The sequence below is a fragment of the Saimiri boliviensis genome, chromosome 4 (assembly GCF_048565385.1).
Source record: "Saimiri boliviensis isolate mSaiBol1 chromosome 4, mSaiBol1.pri, whole genome shotgun sequence".
Taxonomy (NCBI): Eukaryota; Metazoa; Chordata; class Mammalia; order Primates; family Cebidae; genus Saimiri; species Saimiri boliviensis.
This window is the reverse complement of record NC_133452.1, coordinates 61,921,586-61,944,946: the sequence shown is the minus strand read 5'-3', so window position 1 is coordinate 61,944,946 and position 23,361 is coordinate 61,921,586. Positions and strand designations below refer to the sequence as shown.

The 23,361-nt window shown below is 41.3% G+C and overlaps 1 protein-coding gene across 5 annotated transcripts in view; it reads left to right on the top strand.

Annotated features, from left to right (window-relative positions):
• The window catches only part of SOBP (sine oculis binding protein homolog), a 169,638-nt gene that overhangs the window by 83,662 nt on the left and 62,615 nt on the right, over nt 1-23,361 (top strand). For 4 of the 5 annotated variants that reach the window (XM_074397647.1, XM_039467711.2, XM_074397649.1 and 1 more), the window contains one exon: nt 11,292-11,387. The exons of the other annotated variant lie outside the window; for it this stretch is intronic. In XM_074397647.1, the coding sequence (XP_074253748.1) occupies nt 11,292-11,387 (96 nt within the window). The remainder of the gene's footprint in view (nt 1-11,291; nt 11,388-23,361) is intronic. 5 annotated transcript variants of the gene reach the window in all.

The following is a 23,361-nucleotide window of genomic DNA, read 5'->3' as shown; positions in this document are numbered from 1 at the left end:
AGCAACACTGGGTGGTTGAGAGACCAGGGTCCAGAGGAACCAGGACAGCTTGGAAATTTTGGTAACTAGAAAGGTTTAGTGAGGGAGGGAATGGAGCAAACAGAGGGGGCTGGGCTGCTCACTGTGCAAGGCAGAACCACGTGTTATTGTTCTCAGTTTATACTGAGAAGGGAGAGGATGTGGAAACCCAGATCACTTTTTGTCTTTCTTCACCTGGGCTTTGACCCCAAAATATGCCTCCTGGAAATGTAATAACAATAATAAAAAGAAGAAGAAGAGAGCGTCACAGAGGAGCAAGAATTAACCAAAGTTGTCATCTGGCAATGAACTTTAATTGATACTCAGCTATTGGCTTTAACAGGCATGCCCCTAAACCCCAGTCAAATTCTGCTGAAATGATTATCCCCTATTTAAACATGCCACAATCCCACCTTTTATTACCTCAATTCATCATCTGCAGAATGGCTGGGGTTTAAAACAAAGACTCCAGAGAGTGTCGCTGGAGCAGAGGTCATTATTTATGAAGACTGTTTGCCTCCATCTTTGCATTTGGCTCCTCAGAGAGGCTCATTGGTCCTGGATTTGGAAGCAGAGTAATTCAGACATTTTTCTTCCTTAAGTCAGATAGCACCTTCATTAACAGGTCAAGTGGCACATGGATCATAATTGGAGCTGTCAGGGGGGACCATCCTGCTCAGAATCATGCTTGAACTTCACAGTCTGAAAGACCCAGGGTTGTGTCACCTCGTCTTCCTCCTTTGCCTACATCCACTGGCAGAAGTAACAGTATTGCTGCATATCAGTCAGAACATTTATGTGGCTAGTGCACAGTAAAAACCAGGATTCTGTCCTGGTCCTAGGCTTTCTCCTTCATGTTCAGGCTGAGTTTAGATCTTTACATATATTGGATGATACTCATATTTCTTCCTAAAGAAATCTTATCTTTAAGACAAATTATATTTTGGGCACCATTATGCAATGCTGACCGTAACACTGTCCCAGGCCAGAGCAGTGACCAGGATGGGATAGCTTCCTATGTCTGTCCAATGAGGATCAGAGTGGCAGGACCAAGGCCATACCCATGGAGGACAGCAAGCTCTAGCCAGGCCGAGTACACAGATCAAAGGGCCCAGAGCAGGGCCAGAGTTAGGGTGAGGGTGGTGAGCTGGGAATGGTATGGAAGTGGGTTCAAGCTGAAGCTGCAGGGAATGAGTGGCAGTGATGGTTGGGAACAGCTTTGGAGCATCTGCAGGCCTGCTTTGCGGTGGGGGGTGGGCACCTGGGAGATGAGGTGAACTGAGGCTTAGCATATGGACTGGCCAGAACAGATGTAGGCAACCCTGGTTATACCCAGACCCTGATTATAGCATTTCTGTGGTTGCTGGTGGGAAAAAAGAAAATTAAGCTGATCTGAGTGCTGAGCTCTTGTTACAAATAACAATTGTGATGTCATGTCTTTGACAAGTATTGCTGTTAGTTGAGAGTTTGTAGTCCTTGACCTCAGGATTAGTAACTAATTCACGGACACCATTTGTTTCCATTGGTGACTCATAGCTATCCATGACTATGCTCACCAGCATATGCCCTGTGAGTTATTTCTTCCAGAAGCCGTGAGAGATGTGCACTGATTCATCTGCATCCTTTCACATGTTTTCTGGCGTCTGTTTCCCCTTTGCCAAGACCTGTACACCTGTGACATGGCAGGTCCTGATGAAGGGTATGTTCTGTGACAGTGACACAGACCAAGCTAACTCACTCAGGGCAGTGACTTAAGCCTCTTGCTTTGTGCTCCCACCAACTTGAGCTAGTTAGCCATCAACCTGCTCAGGGCTGCTTTATTGTACTTCTGTCTCTATTGTTCCTAGGAGTGGAAGGTGTTGTGGATGGAGCAGAGGAGGCCACCTGGCTTTGGTTCTCTACCCCATCATCCCCGAGAACAATCACCGCAGTCTGAGCAGGTTTCTTGACAAGGCACGTCCAGGGACTCAGTTTCACTGATTGGCTCAGGGATATCCACTGCCTTGATGAACTGACTCATTTAAACCAAAGTCACAATTTGCATTTATATACCGAGTGCCAGGAATACAGGAGACAAGATAGCATGAATGCCTCTTGTAGTCTGTACAGCATCACCTACAGGATTAATAAAAAATAGTATCATAATATTGATGAGGTTTTTAGACGTCCACAAAGGAGACTGCTAAAGGACCTGCGGAGCTGAGTGAGTTTGGCGGGACACGTCTTTTCTGGTATTGAGAGGCCTAGGTGTCACACTTGCTGATCTGAAGTTTATTTAATAAGAATCAGGTTAAAGAAGTTGGTTTAAGTGTTGAAGATGTTGAAGTATCATCTTCCGCAGGCTGTGCCAGAGACCTGCTGATGCTGCTCCTGAAGCTGCAGGGAACCCTTTTCTGGGGCTCTTTGCAGGCTACCTCTTCCCCTCCCATTGGACCTTCTACTTGCCACTCCACCCCGCTTCTGTTATATTTGTCATTAAACACTCTCTTCCTAATTTTCTTGGTATATTCAATCTTGGAGTGCTAAAACCAAAGACATTTGAAAACTTCCCTTATAACATTTTAAAAATGTAATGACACCAGTATTTTCAAGTTATTGCACACTGATTTTACCTTTGCCATCAGCACAGAGGTGGGAGATCATCAGTGTGTAGCATGGGGATTCTGGAGCCAGACTGCGTGTGTTTGAATCCTGGTTCTCCCACTTGTTAGCTGTGTGAGTTTGCATAAACTGCATAACGTGTCTGTGCCCCAGCTTCTTCATATATGAAATGGAGATAATGATAGTACTACCTCATAAGTCATTTTTTTCCTTGATATGTGTATGAGTGTGTGCATTAAATGAGTTAATACATATAAAGCACTTAGGATGGTGGCTGGTGCATACATGAAAAGCTGTAGAAATGTTAGCTGTTATTGTTAATCCTGGATAATATCCAGAACAGCATCTTAATCTGGTTAGTACTGTGTTTTTTAATCCCATTTGAGTCCGGGTTATTTCTGGGGAAGGCATCCTATAGATAGGGAATCTCCTCTGTAACATCTGGATCCTCTTCTAGCCTTACAGACAAGGTCCTGGAGTCCCCTTTCAGACCTTGCCTATTTCACATTTTCTCTGATGTCTCAGGTCCATCACGAGGTCTGCATATAATCATATGAGCCCAACCCCCTTCTGCCTAGTGATTTCAGAGAAAAGGAAAAAAAGGACTACCTGAAATGCCTTGATTAGGCCTATTAATTAAGTATTTTATGGGTGCCAACCAGTGGCAAAGTGGAATCATTGGTGTTTCCCTTCCTTTTGTTTCCCCTCACTGTGCCCCTGGGTAATAGATGCAAATGCCTAGTGAAAAGCCAAAAGGCAGGCAGTGGGCGGAGGAGGAAAGTGGGGGAAGGGGAAGGAGCCTGCGTAATCCAGTGTCAACTAAGCTTCCGGAATAATCAGAAGCTGCCTGGGGTGTAAGGTGGTGTGGCCTTAGCTGAGAATGAAAAAAAAAAAAAAAGAGGGCTGCATGCCCCTAGCTGCTGGGCCTTACCTATGGTGCTGTGAAATAACAGTTCTTACCAAACAAAGACACTCAGATGACCTGAGAAGGAACCCTGCAAGGTAAAATGCAAAAGGTTCACCTGTCCAATAAAGAAAAAATAGATTTAAAAATAAAAAGTAAAAACAGGCATTTTCAGAACTGCTTAAGCAACCGCTCTGATTATTCCAGACACAGTTGTAATGTGCTGGGATGAACATGATATATTTTAGTTCCTGTGGAAGCTGTATTTCAGGCTGATGTGGAGTCTGTTGCCATAACTGTCATGTAATCCATTAGGGCCCCTGAGTAAGGGCAGCCATTAATCAGGCACGAGATCAGCCCCATAGCCTCACATGCGCGCGGCTCTGAGGGGCTCTGACCTGACATCGTTTAAAGAGATGCTCATGGAGACCATAAACATGATTCGATTCCCATTATCTTCATGTTGCATATTTGTTACCATTATTCTTTGAAGACTCCAAATTGGATATTAAAAATTTATGATATATATAAAGGTTTGCATGGAGTGAAAAAATAGCTGCAGCAAATAAGTCCATCTCATCCATCAGAGGTGTGTGAGCTGTCAGAGAAGCCTGAAGACGTATGGGGAAAGCCTGTCAGTTTGCCAGTTAAGGAGGATGGAGAATTAGGAGGGCCTTCTCTGGGCAAACAGCTTCTCCTACAGCCTACATGCTAAATGGGAATTTAAATGCATTTGGTTAAAAGAACAAAGTAAAACAGCACCACTGCAGAAATCCCCGTAGCCAATCTTCGACAAGCAGATGAAAGGGAGGGCAAGGCATCCTGATGCAGAATGAGCAGTAATGTGAATAGAGCAGATGCCTAGGTTCAGAGATGGATATTTCTGGTTTAGTGGCGTATCTCAAGAGCAGGGAGCCTGATGCTAGGTGGGGGTCCCCTGTCCAGGAGAAAGCCCTCTACCCAAGCTGCATGCACATATAATTTTGTCTGAGAATCATGCAACTCCCTGCAATATGTTCAGTGAGTTGAATATTTGCATAGAAACAACGCATATTTAAGGGGTATCCATTCATAGAGGTAGGCAGTTCTGGGTAGAGGAAAACCAAACACTCTAGGCCTTGGCTTCAGGAAGAGTGTAGGCTAATATATTCAACATGCATTTGCAGGATTGCTTGTTATATAAGAGACTTCATATATAATGCATGGTCATTGCCCCCAAGGAGTTGTCTGATAGAGGAGATAAGACACGGATGGTAAACAAGGAGTCTCAGATGGACCTGGGACTCTGGGAGAAGGTGAGATATCAGAAACAGGGAACAAGGCGCCCAGTTGTTTAATCGGAGAATGGACTTTTGAGGATGAGAATTTGTTGGGCAAAGACCAGAGGATCAGTCTAGCAGGGAGGTGAAGGAAACAAACGTGGGGCAAAAAAATGATTGGCCGGAGTCCAAATTGAGTGCAAGATCTTCCGTGTGGCCAAGACCCTGCTGTCTAACCAAGTAGGAGGAACAGGTGTTGGGCAGAAGTGCACCGAATAGTCGGTGAAGGTCTAGGTATGAGGCAGGTGTGATCAGATAGCTCCAGCAGAGCCCTGCTGAGACTCAGGTACGGAGAAGACTCCTGAGGTTCAGAGGCAGAACACTCAACCAGCAGGGACTGGAGTGCAAGGCTGAATGTCCAGTGAATAGTGTTAAAGGATAGAAACCCATTCATTTATTCATTTGCTCACTCAGTCATTTATGGAACCCTTATAATATGCCAGGCACTTATAATATGCCAGGATCTGGACATTTGAAGCTGGACAGAACACAGTTTCCACACTCAAGGACCTCATTGATTAGTGGGAGAGGCAGACACACACATGGTCATAATTCAATGCAATGAATCAGCGTGGAATGGAAATACATACAGGGACAGGGGGTGCAGAGCTTAGGTGAAGACCAGGAGGAAGAGTCACTGATGGCTTCCTGAAGGAGCTGCTTCTGAATGAAGGCTTAAAGGACACATAAGGATCTGCCAGCAGAAGTGGGAAGGAGAGACGGAATCTAGTTCCAACAGAGGCAAGGCGGGTAAAGGACAGGAGACCCAGGTGAAGGGCACTGGGGATTCCGGCCTGAAGAGTTGGGCCAGTGAGATGAACACAGCAGTGCAGTAACTCCAGGGGAGGCAGGGGGCTACTCTGAACACCTCCCTATCTTGTTCCTGCCAGAGGCAGGAGTGGCTGTGCAGAGGTCCCAGGTGTCTGTCCACTGCAGGACAAAGAAATGGTACTGACCTTTAGGTCAAGTTCACAAAGACATTCACAGCACACTGCAAGGCAGTGTGTGATAGCTGCTGTTTATTCCTGAGCTTCCTCAAGAGAATGTGTAGACGCATTTGAGAAAGGAAGGCTACACCAGAAATGAGATTTCAGAAAATAAAATTAAATGCGTTTTCAGAGCAGTGTCCCCATGCTTTTACCTTGAGTTTTGAAAAGAAATTCTATTACTTCTGGTTCCAACAGTTAGTTATAAAATGTAAAATCAATGTCCCCTTTTTACTCCTCTACAATTCTTCAATTATACACTTATTCTCACAACTTTGAGTTGTGCTGTTTTTGGTGTTCTTAAGTCCGGTAACAATGCCACACGTGTGAGCCGACGCGTGCTGCCTCTGCTGCGGCATCGGAAGGCTGAGCCTGGAAGCTCTGCTGCGCTCTCCCTGGCTCTGATTCCAGGCAGAACGTTTGCTTGTTTTCAAAAGAAATCCTGAGATCACAATGACACAGAAGTGTAAACTCCCGTTCATCACAGGGAGGTAATAACTCTGAAGCCTAATTATCTTTTCACTTAAATGGCAATAATGTTAACCTTTCGTGGAGTCAGAAACATCACACTTCTTTGGGGTAGGCAAGTGCAGCTATTTCTAGAATGTTCCACCTTTTCTAAAGGCATTCTCCAGAGGAGAAATATTGACGAGCTTGCTCCAACACGCACATGGCACCAAGACTTTGGCCCAGAAGAAGCAGTGAATTCTTTGAAGAACTAAAGTTTGCCGTATTGTAATGAAAATAAGAGAAGTGAATTAGTGCTGGTTCAGAGGGAAAGAGAAGTGAATAAAAAGTTTAAGCCCGAGGTTTTTGAAGTAGAGAGGCAATTAGTGTAAATTTCTCATATCATCTAATATTTCTCTAAATGCTAGGCACAACATGAAAATGGATACACAACTGTCAGCAAAACAGGGACATCTGCTTGCAGTTTAACTGAAAGACTTTTGTTTTTGTTATGGCAAAAAAAAATGAAGTTTTCTTAGAATAATAGGTCAAAAATGCACCTTTGTTCTGACAATCACATTTGTAGTAAAATGCAAAAAATGTCTCCCATTGGCTTTTCCCCATAGTTGGCATAAATATTCAGCACATTAGTCAGAATGAAACTGTTGAAAGTAAGACACAAGGAGAGAATTAGTTCATCATGAAGTGCCTTGATGTGCCTTCTTTAAGAACTTGTCACTCTGGAAACACAATTCTTCTGGCCCTAGTGGATATCTAGAGCCAACAGTGGGGTGGTCCACTCTTGACAGGCAATTAGAGAATGCATTGACTACTGAGGATTTAAGAACAATAATAAAACCAGCTAAAAGTTGGTCTGCTTTATATTATTACCACGAGCCAGTGATTCTGAATAATTTCAGTGTTCACATGCTCCTCCCTGAAGGGGTCGTTGATGTCCTATGTCCCCCCTGCTTGTTAAGGCATTGTCCGGCACTCCAAGTGGGGGCATATGTAAAATAAGCCTCTGACTTTAATATATTCTGAACTGATTCTCTATGTAGGGTGAGGAAGGTCTTCCGGATTTTGTCTAACATTGCCACCAAGTTCTGTGAATGATCAAGCTCATTCTCACAGGTCACTATACTGAACATCAGGCATTGGCTAGGCTGAAGATGGTGGGAGACCAGTGGTGGGAGACCAGACATTGTTCTTGCCCTTAGGAAGCTTGCAGGCTAGTGGGGGAGACAAAAATCACACCATCGATTCCAAGGTTGCAATCATATTGAGTCTAAGAAAGACCACAGTGGAGATACTTGCCTTGGACAGAGAGGTTTAGGAAGGCCTTTTTGATGAAGTGGTATGGTAGTTCTTCCAAGATCATTAGTCATTCCAGAAACTAAGAAACAAGCAAACAAATATTGATAATTTTTGCCCACAAGCAACTAGTTGTGTAATCACTTAAATCTTTTTTGTTTTTTTGAAGACAGGGTCTTGTTCTGTTGCCCATGTTGGAGTGTGGTGGTGTGATCATAGCTTACCGTAACCTTGAATTGCTGGGCCCAAGCAATCCTCCTGCCTCAGCCTCCCGAGTAGCAATGACTACAGGTGCATGCCATCACACCTGGCTAATTTTTTTTTGTTTTATTTTGGTAGAGACAGGGTCTCCCTATGTTGCCTAGGATTTTTGAATATTTAGGTAAGATGTACCACAGGTACGACCTCCTAGAGGTTGAGTGTTCCTTATCCAAAATGCTGGGGACCAGAACTGTTTGGGATTTTGGAATGTTTGCATTGTATATACTTGCTGGTTGAGCATCCTAAATCTGAAAATTCAAAACATGAAGTGCTCCAATGAACATTTCCTTTGAGCATCATGTTGGCATTCAAAAAGCTTTGTGTTTTGGGGTATGTTGGATTTCAGATTTTTGAATCTGGGTTGTTCGACCTGCATATACCCCTCTCATAGCTCAGTGGTTCACTCCAGTGGGCCTGGGACCTGGTTAGAGAACATTCCGGCAGCTATGCCAAGGGCCTCCCCTTGATAGCTGCAGGCACTCTACTTAGATCAGCAGTTCTCGCCCTTCCTTGGTTCATTACAATCACCTGAGAGCTTTCTAAAAAAAACCCACCCGTGTCCAGGCCTCAATTAAAGCAGAGTCTTAGAAAGGGAAGGGGATAAGACACCAGTATATAAAGCCAAAGGAAAAAAAAAAAAACACCCCAAATGATTCTAATATGCAGCTGGGTAGAGAATTCCTGCCTTAGATGAATGCACTGAATTCCACTTATTCTCGTCATCGTAAGTTAAAATTGCGTATTAAAAACTTCACAATGCAAAGAGGATTACAGAGGTGAGAAGTGTGCATGAGTTCTTATGTTCATGCACAAATACACGTGAAGGTGATGATTCCAGAGCTTCTTGCACTTTGTGTGCTTTTCGTTTCTGTGGCACGTGGGGGAAACACAGCAAATGGCTGAAGGATGGAATTTCTTGAACTCTGGAGTCAGGGTGGGTGTTAGAGGGCCGGCCATTCCCAGAGCCATGGAAGTTTGAGGCAGAGGTGAACATAATAGTTCAATAAAGAAGCAAGTTTTTGGCCTTCTCTCTCTACCTCCAAATCTCTCCAATCCCCCTTTCCTTTCTCTTCCACTGCTGCTTTATTTAACTTCATAAATTATGCAGCTTTAGATAAAGTCTATAGCCCCTTTGAGAAAGCACATTCAAATCTTAGATAAAGGGATTTTTTTTTTTGTCCCTTAAACACACGAAAAACATTGTGTGCACCTTACATGTAAGTGAAATGAATGTATTTTTGCCACTAATGTTGAAAATATCCCTAGGCATCTGGTGTGTATGAATGTGTATACATAGTACATGCATAATAAACACATTCCACCTTATGAATATTTATATACAAGATACATATATATTGAATATAGACATACATATGTAAATAGTAGCCCTTGAAAACTATATGCAAAGCGTGTTTCCAAGCATATGTATCATAGTGCATCAGGAATATAATAAAGCTACTACCAAGTTTAGCATATTTTGAGGTGGCATTTTCTACAGAGTTGTTTATGGTAGGGTCTACTTACTATCCACGTATGGGTTTTTTCCATCACTTAAATGTTTGTTAAATATCAACTAAAGTAAGGCACTGGGCATGGCAGAGTAAGAAAGATGAAATTGATGTGGTCTCTGCCTTTAAGAGACCTGGACCTCACAGAGTGGCTTAACATTTTGTTATAAAGAATTTAATATTGTCACTGCCTATCAGCATCTTCCTGCTTTCTTACAACCGCTTTTCCTTTATATCCGCCACTGCTACCTTTGCCAGTTGGGATTTAAAATGCGACCCATTTGAGCTATATTAATTTAAACTCTGGCATAGCTGCAAAGTTGTTCCGATGCAGTAAGAAGAAACATCGTTTGTCTCAGTGCCTTGATAGACACTGGACGTGGACAACACTTATAGTTTTTTCTCTGTCACATATAGCCAATCCTTTAACTTCATTTTTATTTTAGTCTGATTTAGTAGGATTAAAAAGTTACAATAAAAAGGCACCAAGCCTCAGGGATGTTGATAAATCTCAAAACTGAACCAAAACAGAGCAATCCCTTTTTCCCACAAACTTCTCGTAGCCTAAATATTACTGACCATGACATTGCACTTCCATCTAGTTCCCTCCTTGGGCTAGGTAGCAGAAGCGTTATTAAACACAAGCAGTACATTCTAAAATGCACAAAATAAGGATCTCTTTCTAAAATGACAAGCTCCAGTATAGCCAGGGAGCCCTGAGTGACACTCATCAGGGCAGATTTTGCTCCATTAAAGGAGAAACAACACAAAAGCGTTGTCATCTCTGCCACAGAGTATGCTCATTGTTTTCTCCCCCCTCCATCCATACATAACAACAGGTAGTTCTCAGCTGTTCCCTTGGTGCCAGACACACATTTTATCTAAAGAGACAGCAGACAGAACTACCTGCTGCTTCCTGTGCGGCTCTCCCTGTGTTTCTCTCCTTTTTCCTACTTTGCTGGGGCTTTTAAAAATCAGCTGGCAGGGAGCCAGGAGCTCATCATTTTAATGCAGTGTAAAATGGAATATGCATAATTATATGCAAGCCATATGTGAGGGAGACAGCTCAGCTGTGAATTTCAGGAGGCCAGGAAAGAGAGAGCAGTTAGGGCTAAGATGAGATGAGAGCAGAGCGGAGTGCAAGTGTCACCCAAATGAATGGTTTAATGAGTGTGCTGCAGACACGCCCCCTTTCACCTACCTCTCCCTTCTCTCCCAACTCCAAACCAGAAACCGGTGGAGATTAGAAAGAAGACTGTATGCAAGCGGTATTGCTAATGGGTTCTGTTAATGTCTCCATTTAAACTTCAGCTTTCTTAATTAACAGCGTAGATCAAAATAACCAGTAACTTTTAATGCAGCTTTTAAATTAAATCTATTTTTTTTTTACTGCATTTGATTGAAGAATCATGGTTCTTACTAGATCATCGCTCCTTTTAGATCTTTATTTAAAAATGGAGGGGAATCAGTTTATCTCTAATAGTATTACAATGCAAAATATAATTATGCAGATTGCTTTTCTTATGGCCTTGCTATTAGAATCTTTTAAAAGTGCATTATCTAGAGATTGCTTAAGCATGCCAAAAAGTTTAAACACGTATGTATGTCATATAATCCTAAATGTGCAATGAACAATGCACACTGGAAAACTATGGTGGTGGTAATTGCCAACAAAATTATTTGATCTTGGTTTGCTTGATATTGTTTTAAATATTACACCACAATGAATTTGCATGTTCAAACTAAACAATGTAAAGAAAAATAAATCCCAAATTTCGATACCTAAAAGGCGTACTGCGTATTTAAACAAACTTCTTAATATTGTTGTTATTTCTGGATTCCCGTTTGTTTAATGATCTGAGCTGTTATGCTTTTAGCTTTTTTTCTTCCATTATTTGTAAGTCCCTAAATAGGCCATTATATTTCCCTTCAGGCTAGAGATGAAGATGGACATGCTGAAAATTTTCCCCAGCAGCACTATGCTAAGGAAACTCCAAGGCTTGCCTTCAAGAATAACTGCGAACTACTTGTAAGAATAACATACTTACAACAAGTCTAGAATGTTACTTTAGCACAGTGAAAACAGTTTTTGAAAGGGTTTGTTCATGATTACATAATTTATGAAATATTATAGTTTTCTGTATAGATTTCTAAATGCTAATTCTGCTATCACTGAATATTAATTATAAGATCTCAAATTGTTTGCAAATCTTTGATATCTGATTATAGAGCTTGAATGGCCCTGTCTTTATTAGCTTGTTTTGTTTAGTAGTTTATAAGCAGCCACTTGGAGAATGGCTAGTAAAGTTAAAAATATAGAGAAAGACAGTTGATATATGTAGCTTGGGAAAAAACCACCTCACCCTCACCCCTCCTCCTACATCCTCATTGTACACTATTTTAGGAGACAACATGGTAATATTTTGTTCTGCTAGGGAAGATAGCAGAGTTGACACGCAGTACTCCCTTTAGAATTCAAGTATTCCTCCACTCTCTTGCCAAACTTAATCGTCTCTCCTATGCAGAAGGAGTCAAAGCAGTGACAGGGTGCGGGGATGTTTACAAGTCGTGAGAGAGAGGGTATCAGCTGTGACATTGAGACTCTGTTCCAATGCAGGGTTAATTTGCTGTTCATTTTAACATTTACAGCCAGACAAGATGAAAAGCAAGCAGGAATGCCTATTATATTTCTATTAAATGAATCTGTTGGGACCTAATGTTCTTGATTAGCTTTTGAAAATGAGTGCTCTGCAATGCATTTTCTGTTTACCTAAAGTAAACAGAGAATGAATTGTCATTTATTTAGAGATTCAAACAGTCCTTTTGAAAACGAAGCTTTATGAGGGATCTAGCTATGTTGTCCCTAAATGTTCTTTTCTGTTCAATTGCATTAAAGCAAAACATTTGCTCCAACTAAATGAAAACACTGAAAGAGAATGAGGATGCTCAGTTGTTACATTTTGAGGTAGTCTAATTTCTGTTTAGTTTTTTTGGCCGAATATAGTACAGCTCTGCCAGGTCTCTGCATTAGGAAATCCCACATGTAACAGTCTTTGGATTTAGCTCTGATACCAACTGTTCATTAAAAACAAAGTGTCCAAAGAGCAGGAGGAGAGACAAAAATACAGTTCTTACCCATGCTAGCCACAGTAGCTGCATGTTGACAGCAAGAACCTCCTTCCCTCTACAGTCTGCCCAGTTACAGCTGCACTTCTCATTCTGTGTCTGTAGTCCCCTGACCAACAAATCCATAGGCAGATTTGCTGCTTATAAATGTAACTTTTTTCCTGAAAGTTTAACTTCCTTTATAGTTTATCTCAGGACTCTTAAACTTCGAGTACTGCTAGCATTACCTGTTCTGAGGAAACCCTTTTTGTTCATTTCAGTTTTAATGTTTGTCTCTGTAACTATGACTGTTCAGCAGAAGACCACAGAGGCCATTATGCTGCGTTTTGGTATCAGAATGCTTTGGGGTAGCTTACTTCTTTTCAGATAAATCGGTAAAAGTAACATTCCATATTTAATTTTTGTCTATTTGTTGGAAAAACGAACATGCTTGAGTCCTGGTTTTGGTCAGTTTATACTGGAGGAAGCAAAACATGTATGTGAACATCTTTTTAAGCTATCTTTGGAGAAAATAGATGTTTTGTCATTGCTGTGCTTAAACACATTGTTGTGTTGGCAGTAGTTTTGAGCAATTTGGTACAATCTTCGTCCTTCTAGTCACTGTTAGAAATGTTTTATTTTGGTCAGTATACTTTCCTGTGATAAAAGAAAAAGGAGAATCAAAATAAAACATAAGTAAGCTTATTTCTCCAAGGAGAAATTTAATTTTTTTCAGCTGTAAGAAAAGTTTGGCTGGTTATGAAGCCCGGAGAAGTTATGCCTCTATGGGAAAAAGACTTGTTCATTCATAAGAGAGAAATAGGAAATCCTTGGAGTTTTCTCAGTGCAGCTTAGAGCAGATTTTTAAAGAATCTGTCAGGGAAGATTGCAAGCTCCACTCCAAAGTGCTTTTTTAGCTGAAGGGTGGTTCTGCCATCTTCTTGCATGGATTGCTGCAAGAGCAGTAGCCAGTTTAGAAAGCGTGAGAGCTCTGGGAGGAGAAAGTATTGAGGGCACAGGGTGCTCAGGCCCCCAGAATCAGGAGCATGTGGCCGGATGACTAGTCCTCTGCGCCACAGGCACTGCCAGAAAGTGCCCTGGCCAGGTAGACGGGACATTACCTTGACTTTATTACTGACTCTCTATAATGTCTCTGCCTGCTCCCCGCCCCCACATGCCTGCTTCTTGGAAGAGGGAGGAATATTAAGTAACTTAAACAAAAGCAAAGCAAAATCGATGCCTGGAATACACAAGTATGTGTAATCAGAAGGCACTGACAAAGAAAGCACTGGCTGATAGAAAAATCTGCTATGCAACTGTAGATTTCCTGTAGGGTATTGATTTTTCCATTTAAATCCCAAACTGTGATATGTGTCTTCACACTTAATGTACAACACAGATGACTAGATATTTAGCTTTGTGGCCAAGATCCTTTAGTTGGCGATTGTGCAGCAGTTTCCTTATGCTTTTTATTAATTTTGAAAATGAAAGGCTGTCAAGATGAGTGACATTAGATAAAACGAGTACTATTTGATATGTCACAATTCAGTGTGGCCCCACCTACCTCTTCATAGATAGGCATACACATTTGCACACATACACGTGCGTGTGTACACACACGGGCATTTTGCTGGCATGCCTAAGTCTATGACTAAAGAAAACAACTTTCGATAAAAGAAAACGTAGGAAATTTACATCATGTTAACACTATAGCAACCTGGTTTACAAGAGCCCAGAAAAGGGAACATTTAGAGCCAACCATGGGTGAGACTAGCCCTTGCCCCAAATTCCAGTTCCATTCTTGGTCCCTTTATCATTACCGCCCATTTCTTCTGGGACTGGAAGCCTTTCCTAAATTCAAATGCTTTTATTTCTGGTGAGAGGTGTGTTCAGAGCTGGAATGAGGAGGACCATAAGCATGTTATGAGCTCACTCTTTCTCCTCAGCCACAGCTTTCTCAGTTTTTGAAAGCCCACCGAGAGTAAGACCTTGCAGAAATGTAGCATAAGCTGGGTCACTGGAGCGGAAAGACCTGTAGCAAGAAGAAGAGTAACGTTGAGAGGGTTTTGAGAAGGAACGGAAGACTTCGGAGACTACTCTCCAAGTTTTCGTAAGACTAATCCAGAGAACATCCCTGTGTTCAGGAAGAAGGTCAAAATATAACCAAAGAATAACAGCAACTGATGGAGTATTATTTGGTTGGAAAAAAGCCAGGCTTAGGAAGTTTGAAAGGGGAACTGAGAGAAAGGAAACTCAGGGGGGTAAACTCAGCCTGTCTCCCTCAGTTCCAGATTCCTGAGTCATCACCTAGACAACGTCTGAATCCCTTTGGCTCTTCCTCAGGCTGTGAGGGGTGAGGGTTTTGCCAAGGGAAAAGGAGGGAGTTTACAGCTAGGAGGTGAAATAAAAATCGCATCAGGGAAGAATTCTTCCTGGTCACTTACAGTGCCATTGTAGGGAGAATATGAAATTATTTCCGTTTTGTGGCTGTGCGATCAGAAGTGATGAGAAGAAGAGATGCTTATGCTGTTTTTCTGTGGGCTGATTTTTCCATCTCATTTCCTTGTGGGCGTAGACAGGTGGATTATAAAGAGTTGCATGCAGTCCTTAGGCAGTAGAAATACCCAGTGCTAATCCAGTGTTCAGTAAACATGACATTATCGAGCACCTTCTATGTACAAGGCATTGTACTAGACAGTGCAAGTAGGGACACAACATAGAAAATGACACAGTCCCTTTTCTGAAGGAGCATGTAATTCAGTAGGAGAAATAAGGCGCATATGGCATCATTGTCATCAAAAATGTGGGCTCTCAGGTCTTGCCCCAGGTAGACTTTATACCCTGTCATCCTGGTGGTATAGCTAAGGATCATAGGCACAGAGGCGTGACATGTATTGTAACATATCTGATATCACATCACACTTTGGATCCCCGTTTCACTCCTTTGGACCTCTCTGGGCTTCGGATCTTCTGTAAAATGTGATAATAAAAGGAAATAACCTCAGAACATATCGTAAGGATAGAAAATGATGACATATTTAAAGAGCCAAGCACATAGTAAGCACTCGGTACATATTAGCTGCTGTTATTATCATCTTCTTATAGTCATGATTCTTATCACAGTGAGCTGTGCCCCAAAAGAGCACTAGGAAAGTTCTTGGAGTACAGAGGAGGAAGAGATTATTTCTGTATGCAGTCATTAAGACTCAACAAGGGAGGATACCTTTGATTCAGGCCTTACATGGATTGGATTTGGAGAGTTGGCAGGAAGTGTAAGGGAAGGGAGTGTTCCCAACAGAGGAAAAGAGCACAGGCATGAAGGTGGGAAAGTATGGGCCAGGTGCACCGCACTCTGGTCAGTGTCTAGACTGGCCGAGCGTAGAGTACCCAAAGGCTAAGGGGTGAACAGGCAGGCGGTCCCATCTACAGGAGTCTCAATAACTGACACCATCCTATCAAGTCTGGATTTTAGTAATTCTCCTTCATGGGAATTCCTAGCATGTCTGTGGATTAAAAGTATTATTACGGAAAATTTCTAAGTATACAAAATTAAAGTAGTGGGAGTCAGATAATGAACCCCATGTATCTTTTACCTAGCGTCAACAATTATCAACCCAGGACTAATCATGCCTCATTTTCCTTCCCCACCCCCCTCCCTCTCTCCACCTTTTTTTTTTTTGCTGTAGTATTCTGAAGTATATATGTTTTTGTGAGGGACACATTTGGTTTTTTGGTGTTTTGGGGTTTTTTTTGGGTAAAATCTTTAGGATCCCTCTTCTCTGGCTAGAAAGAATCCATTGATACTGATTAAATTGAGAATTGGAGCTGTGGGACAACGCATACCTAAAACCAATGACTCTTGGTTATAGATTGTGCTTTTCTTTCCCTGCTCAACACAACTTGGTAAAGCTAGGCCAATCATACCCAGTTTTAAAAGCTCTTAAGGTGCCAGTGATGACTTTAACTTTCTTTACTCTCAGGCCTCTGGTTCCAAGTGTATTTGTTTGAAAATGAGATCGGATGTCTTTGCAACCCAGCCCAACTCACCAGTATATGTTAGCCTCTCACAGTAGTGAGGGGAAATTTTGGATGGCTGCCATATATTAGCCATTGCTAGAACTTTTCTGCTAGATCATGAAGCTATAACATGATCCCCTGAAAGGTGATAGAAACTGCCCCATTTCATTGAAACTTAGTAGGCGTCTCAGAATAGGTGCAATTGACCAAAGACCTCCCCTTAATGCTGTTGGTCTAATGAAAGCCAGATTTATGTCCCAGCTCAACATAAATTTACATACTATTTGTTTGATGTTACAGCTGAGCAGCATAGGCACTAAAAATCTTGATGACTAGAACTTACATCACCTCAAAGAAAACATGTGTGTACGATGTATGCATACATTGTATACTGTGTACCAGTTTACTGCTATAGTTACTGCAATAGCTCTACAGGTGTAAAATGACCAGAAAAATCCCAGGGACTGGCTGCTGTCTAGAGAAACTTGGCCTGTCTCACCATTTTTTTCCCCCTTGCCATCTTCCAGATCCCTTTAGTCTGTGGTTATAGTTTCCTAAAGTATCTTGGAAAAATAGAACTTTCTGGAAATAAAAGTCACAATCTTAGACTAAGCAAGAGGCAGTTCTGATAGAGGTGGCATAATTATGCTCTCTAGCAAGACCATCTAGACTTTAATATGGGCAGAAGGGATGGATTCCACTTGAGTCATATTTCATCTGCACATTCCTCTGTTCCCGTCTGTGCTGGAGTTTCACCTTCTTCTCCAGCTGTGTCTGCTGCTTCCCTCCTACTCTTCAGCCTCTTGGCGCCCATTTCTGCCATGGTCTTGTAGTTCAGGTCCTTTCTCTTTTCCTGTATAAAGACCCTCTTGACCACAGTTGACCATCTCCCCTCCTCTCCCATCCATGCAAACCCTATTTACCTCTCTTCGCAATTCCCGTATTTGAGAGAGAAGCCACGCGAGGGAGGGCTAGAGTTACCCAGCTTCCGCTCTGATATAGGGGCTTTATTGTGGGAAGGAGTCTTGATTTGGCAGGTTCTGTTTTCCAGAGCATGGGGGATCTTTGCCCTTCACATTTCAGAGCCAATGCATAAAAATGTCAGAGGTACAATGGTTTGGTTTTTGTGCTGGCTTCTCACACAGCCCATCACAGTGATTCTTGGAGCCAGAAGGAGGTATGGAAGACTGTGTTCTCCAAGGGAAGCACTGTGGTCTGGTGGATAGGAGTGGGAGTCGAAATCCCTTCTCTGCAGATGTGCTAGCTGTGCACCCTGGGCAAGTTTCTCACCCTCCTGAGCCTCAGCATCTTCATCAGTAAAATGAGGATAAATATAGCACCTGCCTACCTCATCGGGTTGTTTTGAGCAGTCAACGAGTTCATGTTCATAAAGCATTTAGTATACTCAGCACGTAATAAAAGCTCAACAACCAGTTGTCCTTTTTTTTTTTTTTTTTTTTTTTTTTATTTGAGATGGAGTTTCGCTCTGTCACCAGGCTGGAGTGCAGTGGCATGAACTCGGCTCACTGCAATCTCCGCTTCCTGGGTTCAAGCAATTCTCCTCCCCAGCCTCCCAAGTAGCTGGGGTTACAAGTGCGTACTGCCACACCCAGCTAATTTCTGTACTTTTAGTAGAGACAGGGTTTCACCATGTTGTCCAGGATGGTCTCAATCTCCTGACCTCGTGACCCTCCCGCCTCAGCCTCCCAAAGTGCTGGGATTGCAGGCATGAAGTAGTTTTATTATTAATAAAATGGAGCTAGAAGGATGCATTAGTTTAAACAAAATCTTGAGGCATATGATGGGAAGACCTGGCTATTTTTTTTTTTTTCCTTTCTTTTTTTTTTGAGATGGAGTTTCGCTCTTGTTACCCAGGCTGTAGTGCAATGGCGCGATCTCGGCTCACCGCAACCTCCGCCTCCTGATTTCAGGCAATTCTCCTGCCTCAGCCTCCTGAGTAGCTGGGATTACAGGCATGCGCCACCATGCCCAGCTAATTTTCTGTATTTTTAGTAGAGACGGGGTTTCACCATGTTGACCAGGATGGTCTCGATCTCTTGACCTCGTGATCCACCCGCCTGGGCCTCCCAAAGTGCTGGGATTATAGGCGTGAGCCACTGCGCCCGGCCCGACCTGGCTTTATTCTTCAACTTGAATCTCTTCCCAATTTGTTTGGATAAAAACTCAAATGTAATATTTTAATTTGGGTAAAAGAACTTCAGAGAAAGGGTTGAACATCTGTCCACTTGCCTTTTTATGACCGGGGAACTAGAGATACTTGTTGGCAACATTGCAAGTGTTGCTGACTTATGAAGTACTGCAATATCTCAATACCTTTTTGGAGCAGAATCTCAAATTTCGAAAAAATACTATGGTGTTGCAGTGAAGGACTTGGACTCTTAAGCCAGATTATTTTGTCCAGATTCAGAAATCTCCAGCCAACCCACTGGCCATGTAGCCTTGCCCAAATGACTGACTCTCTGTGTGTCTGCATCCTAGTGTGTGAAATGAGGACACTAGTAGCTATCGGGTAGGGTTGGCCTGAGGTCTAAGTGAACCACTATCTGTAAGGTGCTTAGAACAGTATTTGGTAAACAACTGGCACTCAATCAGTGTTGCTATGATGATGATGATGATGATTTATATTCCAAGGTTGCTGGCTTTCCAGTACATCATAGACTACCTACTTGGCCAAATTTACTAGCAGCAGAGTACCTGAAAGTTTTGCATATGCACATTTGCATGAAAAACCCACAAAATTTTCTTTTGAACAATGAAGGGGACAAGCACAAAGATAATTCTTAGCACTAAGCTTAAAAAACAAAAAAGACTCAAGGAAAACTCTGCATGGTCCTGGCCAGACCTCTTCATTCTGCCTAACCATTTAATAGTAAAATTTTTTATCTTAAAATATGGAACGCAAAGGAAAAAGCAAACGGATGTGCCTCTGATGCTGTGCTAAGGGAAGGAGACAGGAAATCCTCCTTTGTGAGGTACCTCCAATGAACGAGCGATGTGATCCCTTTTAAGGCCCTTTATTCTCACAGTAACTTTTCTAAGTAGATATTACTGTTCCCATTTTAGAAGAGGGGAAATTAAAATGCAGAGATGGGATACTCCTTGCCCTGGGGGAGGGCAGGAGGCTCAGTGTGCAGGCACAGAGCTGGGGCTTGACCCACATCTCTGACCAAACACCCATGCCTGTGCTCAGGCCAGCACATACCACTGCCTTCTCAGGTTAGGGGCCAGGTCTTACACATTTTTACATTCCAGGGTCAGAGAAGGAGTGCAGTCTATGGTTGTAGAGTGAAGGGATTAAGAAATTAATTCAGAAAGACTGTTTCTAGTTTCTTTATAGTAACAATTCTTTGGTAGAATTCTGAAGCCAGAAAGAACATCTATGGGGAATGTTAGGAAGGGCAATTTATTCAGAAAGTCATGGCAATGTTTGCAGATTCCAGTGCATAATAAATTGTGGGGAACAGAGCCAAGGTATGTAGTTTTTAATTTGGTAGACTTGGGACATTAACAGAACAGCTCTAGACTATAGAAAATACATTTTTCAATGTGATGTAAACATTCAAGTGTCTTAAAAAATCTGACTGCCATAGATTTTGAGGCTTTAAAAAAAATTTTTTTTAGGATCACTAAGGCCATTTAAAAGAAGCTTGAACTATTTTGGTTTGTTAGGGTTGTATTCCTCAGAATGAACGGATCTATTTCTTTTGAGATTTCTGGCCGTAAAGTAGCCTATGGCGGTCAGTCACATTCCTCGTCATTGTTTTAATTACTAGAACTGAACAATTACTTAAAATACCAAAGAGAATTCACCTCCAGTGGCTTCAAGGAAATTATAGATCATATATCAAGCAAAACCAGGAAATCAGATAGGATATCAATTTTCAATATTAAAGTGTACTAGTAACCAGCCAGAACTAATATCAATCATATTCAGTCATGTGCTTAGTTTATGGTTAGAAGAACAAGCTAATGAAAGTCTCTTGAGAGAAAAAGGAAAAGAGTAAAAAAAAATTTTTTTGAGGTAGAGAAGAGTGACATATGCAAGTAATAAGAGAGGCAAGAAATTAGAGATGGGAGGACTGGTAAGAGGGAATTTTAAACGAGAAGAAGAAAGATAGCAGCCCATGGTTAAGCTTCAAATGAGCAGGTTCAGGAAAACAAGATTCTTCAAAATAATGTATTTCATTGCATTTTGGCTTAAAATATCTTTCCTAATTGTGTTTTTTTGTACATTTCCTACTCTTCTGGCCTCTTTCTGGAGAGCTACATGCTACCAGGAACTCTTTCGCTAGAGAACAGTACCCAACCTCTTTTAATTCCAGATGAGTCTCCCCTGGCTGAGAGCTTTGTGTGTCAAGAGCCTTGTCTCTCTCGTTCATTGCTGGATCCCTGAGAACCATGCTTAGCTCACACCGTTTTTCATGGATTCTGAGAGGCACTTATTTTAATATCTCAGAAATGGGAGTTATATATTACAATTGATGACCTGTCATTTTTTAATTGCCAGGTTTTTTTTCCCTGTGGTATTAAAATAATGGCATTGTAACAACCAATGGAGATATAGATTCAATGAACCATGGAGGTGGACACTTAAGAATTATTTGTTGAATGAATGTATGCAATAACATATCTTCCTGGTTCTAGTTCAGGTAAAAATGAAATGCTCATGAGTTGGTTCTGGATTGCACGTCAGCCACTGGTGAGGCGGGTGGAGGTTGGCCTCTGGCTATCTTGGCTGAGCATTTTATGCTGTTCACTTTTCCTTCAGTGCAGCTGATTGATGGCTTGTTCATTCTTGAAAGTGAAATGTTAAATCAATTAAGACATACCCCAGATAATCTGGGTTTAAAATAAGAAACTTTACTTTTACCTTAATTATCCAGAAAATTGCTTTGTGTTCTATTTTGGATTGCATATCCATCAATATTTCTCTTGAAAATTCATGGAGATACATTGGTAGATAAGCAATACTCTTTCTCTGTCTCGCTCAATAAAACAAGCTATAGATGTCATTAGGATAAAGTATGTTTCTATAGATTTGGATGCCCTTATCTGTCTCCACCACTGCCACCATTTCTTAGAGAGGCACCCGATCTACAGAACAGACAAAGTACATATAGGTATATTATCTGTACTTTAGAATTTTATAATCCAAATTCAATATATCAAATTGTATAGGAAAAGTAATGCCTCAGACTTAACCATGTGAAATAGTTTGCTGTTTTTTTTGGTGTTCTGATCTCATTTTAGTTTGATTTTCTTTGAATGGAAAATTTGAACCTGATTGTGATATTGTAGCAGGATGTGCTATACATTTCTCTATGTGAACAGGGAGGAAAAAAAGAAACATGTAAACATTTTTAAGTGGCAAAGCCTGAGACGGGAAAGGAGGCAATATTTGAATATTGAATATGAGCTAGGATAAGGCTTTCACATAAAAAGTGTTCAGATACTAAGATATGTGAAATATTTGGGGCCCTTCATTATATAGCTATTTCAGTCAGTGAAGCTTTTAAGTTCCAAATTGTCTGGTAATTGTGTAGAGACAGTCCCAGTGAAACACCATTTTTGGCTTAGGGAAATATTTATATACTTGCCAGCTAGCTTGAATTTTGAAAATATGCAATGTTATTGTGTAGATACACATATAAAATATAATATATGAGGGCAGATTTATATATCCCATGTAGAAATGTGGGTATTTATACATAGGAAAAGGAAAATAAACAAACGCATTATGAAGTATTTATCAGTCTATGGCATTTAACTCATCTCAAACATTTATGCAGTATTTTTTCTATACTAATTTAATGTTTACATATGAAAACATAAAAATATATAACATGGAAAAATTAAGTTGTAACAGAATTTTTATTTTCATTTTTCCTTAGCCTTCATGCGTTTTGATTTTTAAACAATGTTCTGACTGTCATCAAATCAGCCAAGTTGAAAATTGAGCTGCATCAGTGGAGACAGCCAGTCTTGATAATTCAAACCAAAAAGACCTTTTCTCAAGGGATATATTCTCCCTGGTTTATTTGGTCTGAGATGTTTCTTATAGCTCTAATTTATTCTTTTGTATACACTGCATGAAGACAGTATCTGTAGAGATTTAAAGCCTTAAAAAAGATCTGGGTGTTTAATGTCATGGATACATCTCAAAAAGTAGAATTCACATGAGAGCGGGTGGTTGTTGCGGGGTGGGGGCGGTGTGTGTGACCCACATTTTGAAGACATTTGTCTTTCAATCGACATGCATTTTTTAGGTACCTACTGTCTCCCCAGGGCTAGGCTTAAAAGTCATGTGTTGCAGTACAAACAAAGTGTGTTGTAAAATGTGCATCCATCTCATAAGAAGTTTACAAATTTGGGCTAGACAAGGAGAACTAAAAAAAAAAAAGTTTACAAACGATGCTTATATGAACAATGTACTTCCAGTGTATAGTAAAGTGCCAAATGGGGTGGCATGGCGATTAGACAATAGAAATACATATGAAAATATGTATGTGTGCAAAAAGGAAGTAAAGGCCATTTGATAGGGAAGAAATGATGGCCTGGAGTCATCAGGAATAGGTCTGTGGAGGAGATGAAGGTTGGGCTGGCCCTTGGAGGGTAGGTAGCACTGGAAGAGCGTCCCAGAGAAAGAGAAGATGTGGAATCATGATGAGGGGGTATGCATCATGCATATGGGGGCCACTTGGGAAACTGCCTGTGTTAGCATCATTTTGTGAATGGTGAGAATAAAATTAGTTTGGTAAGTTGTGGTCAGTTAATAAAAACAGTAAGAGCTAAGCAGCTAATTTTACATTTGGTGTGTTGGCTACAGGGATCTCTGTTAGGTACCTGAGCCGGGAAGTACT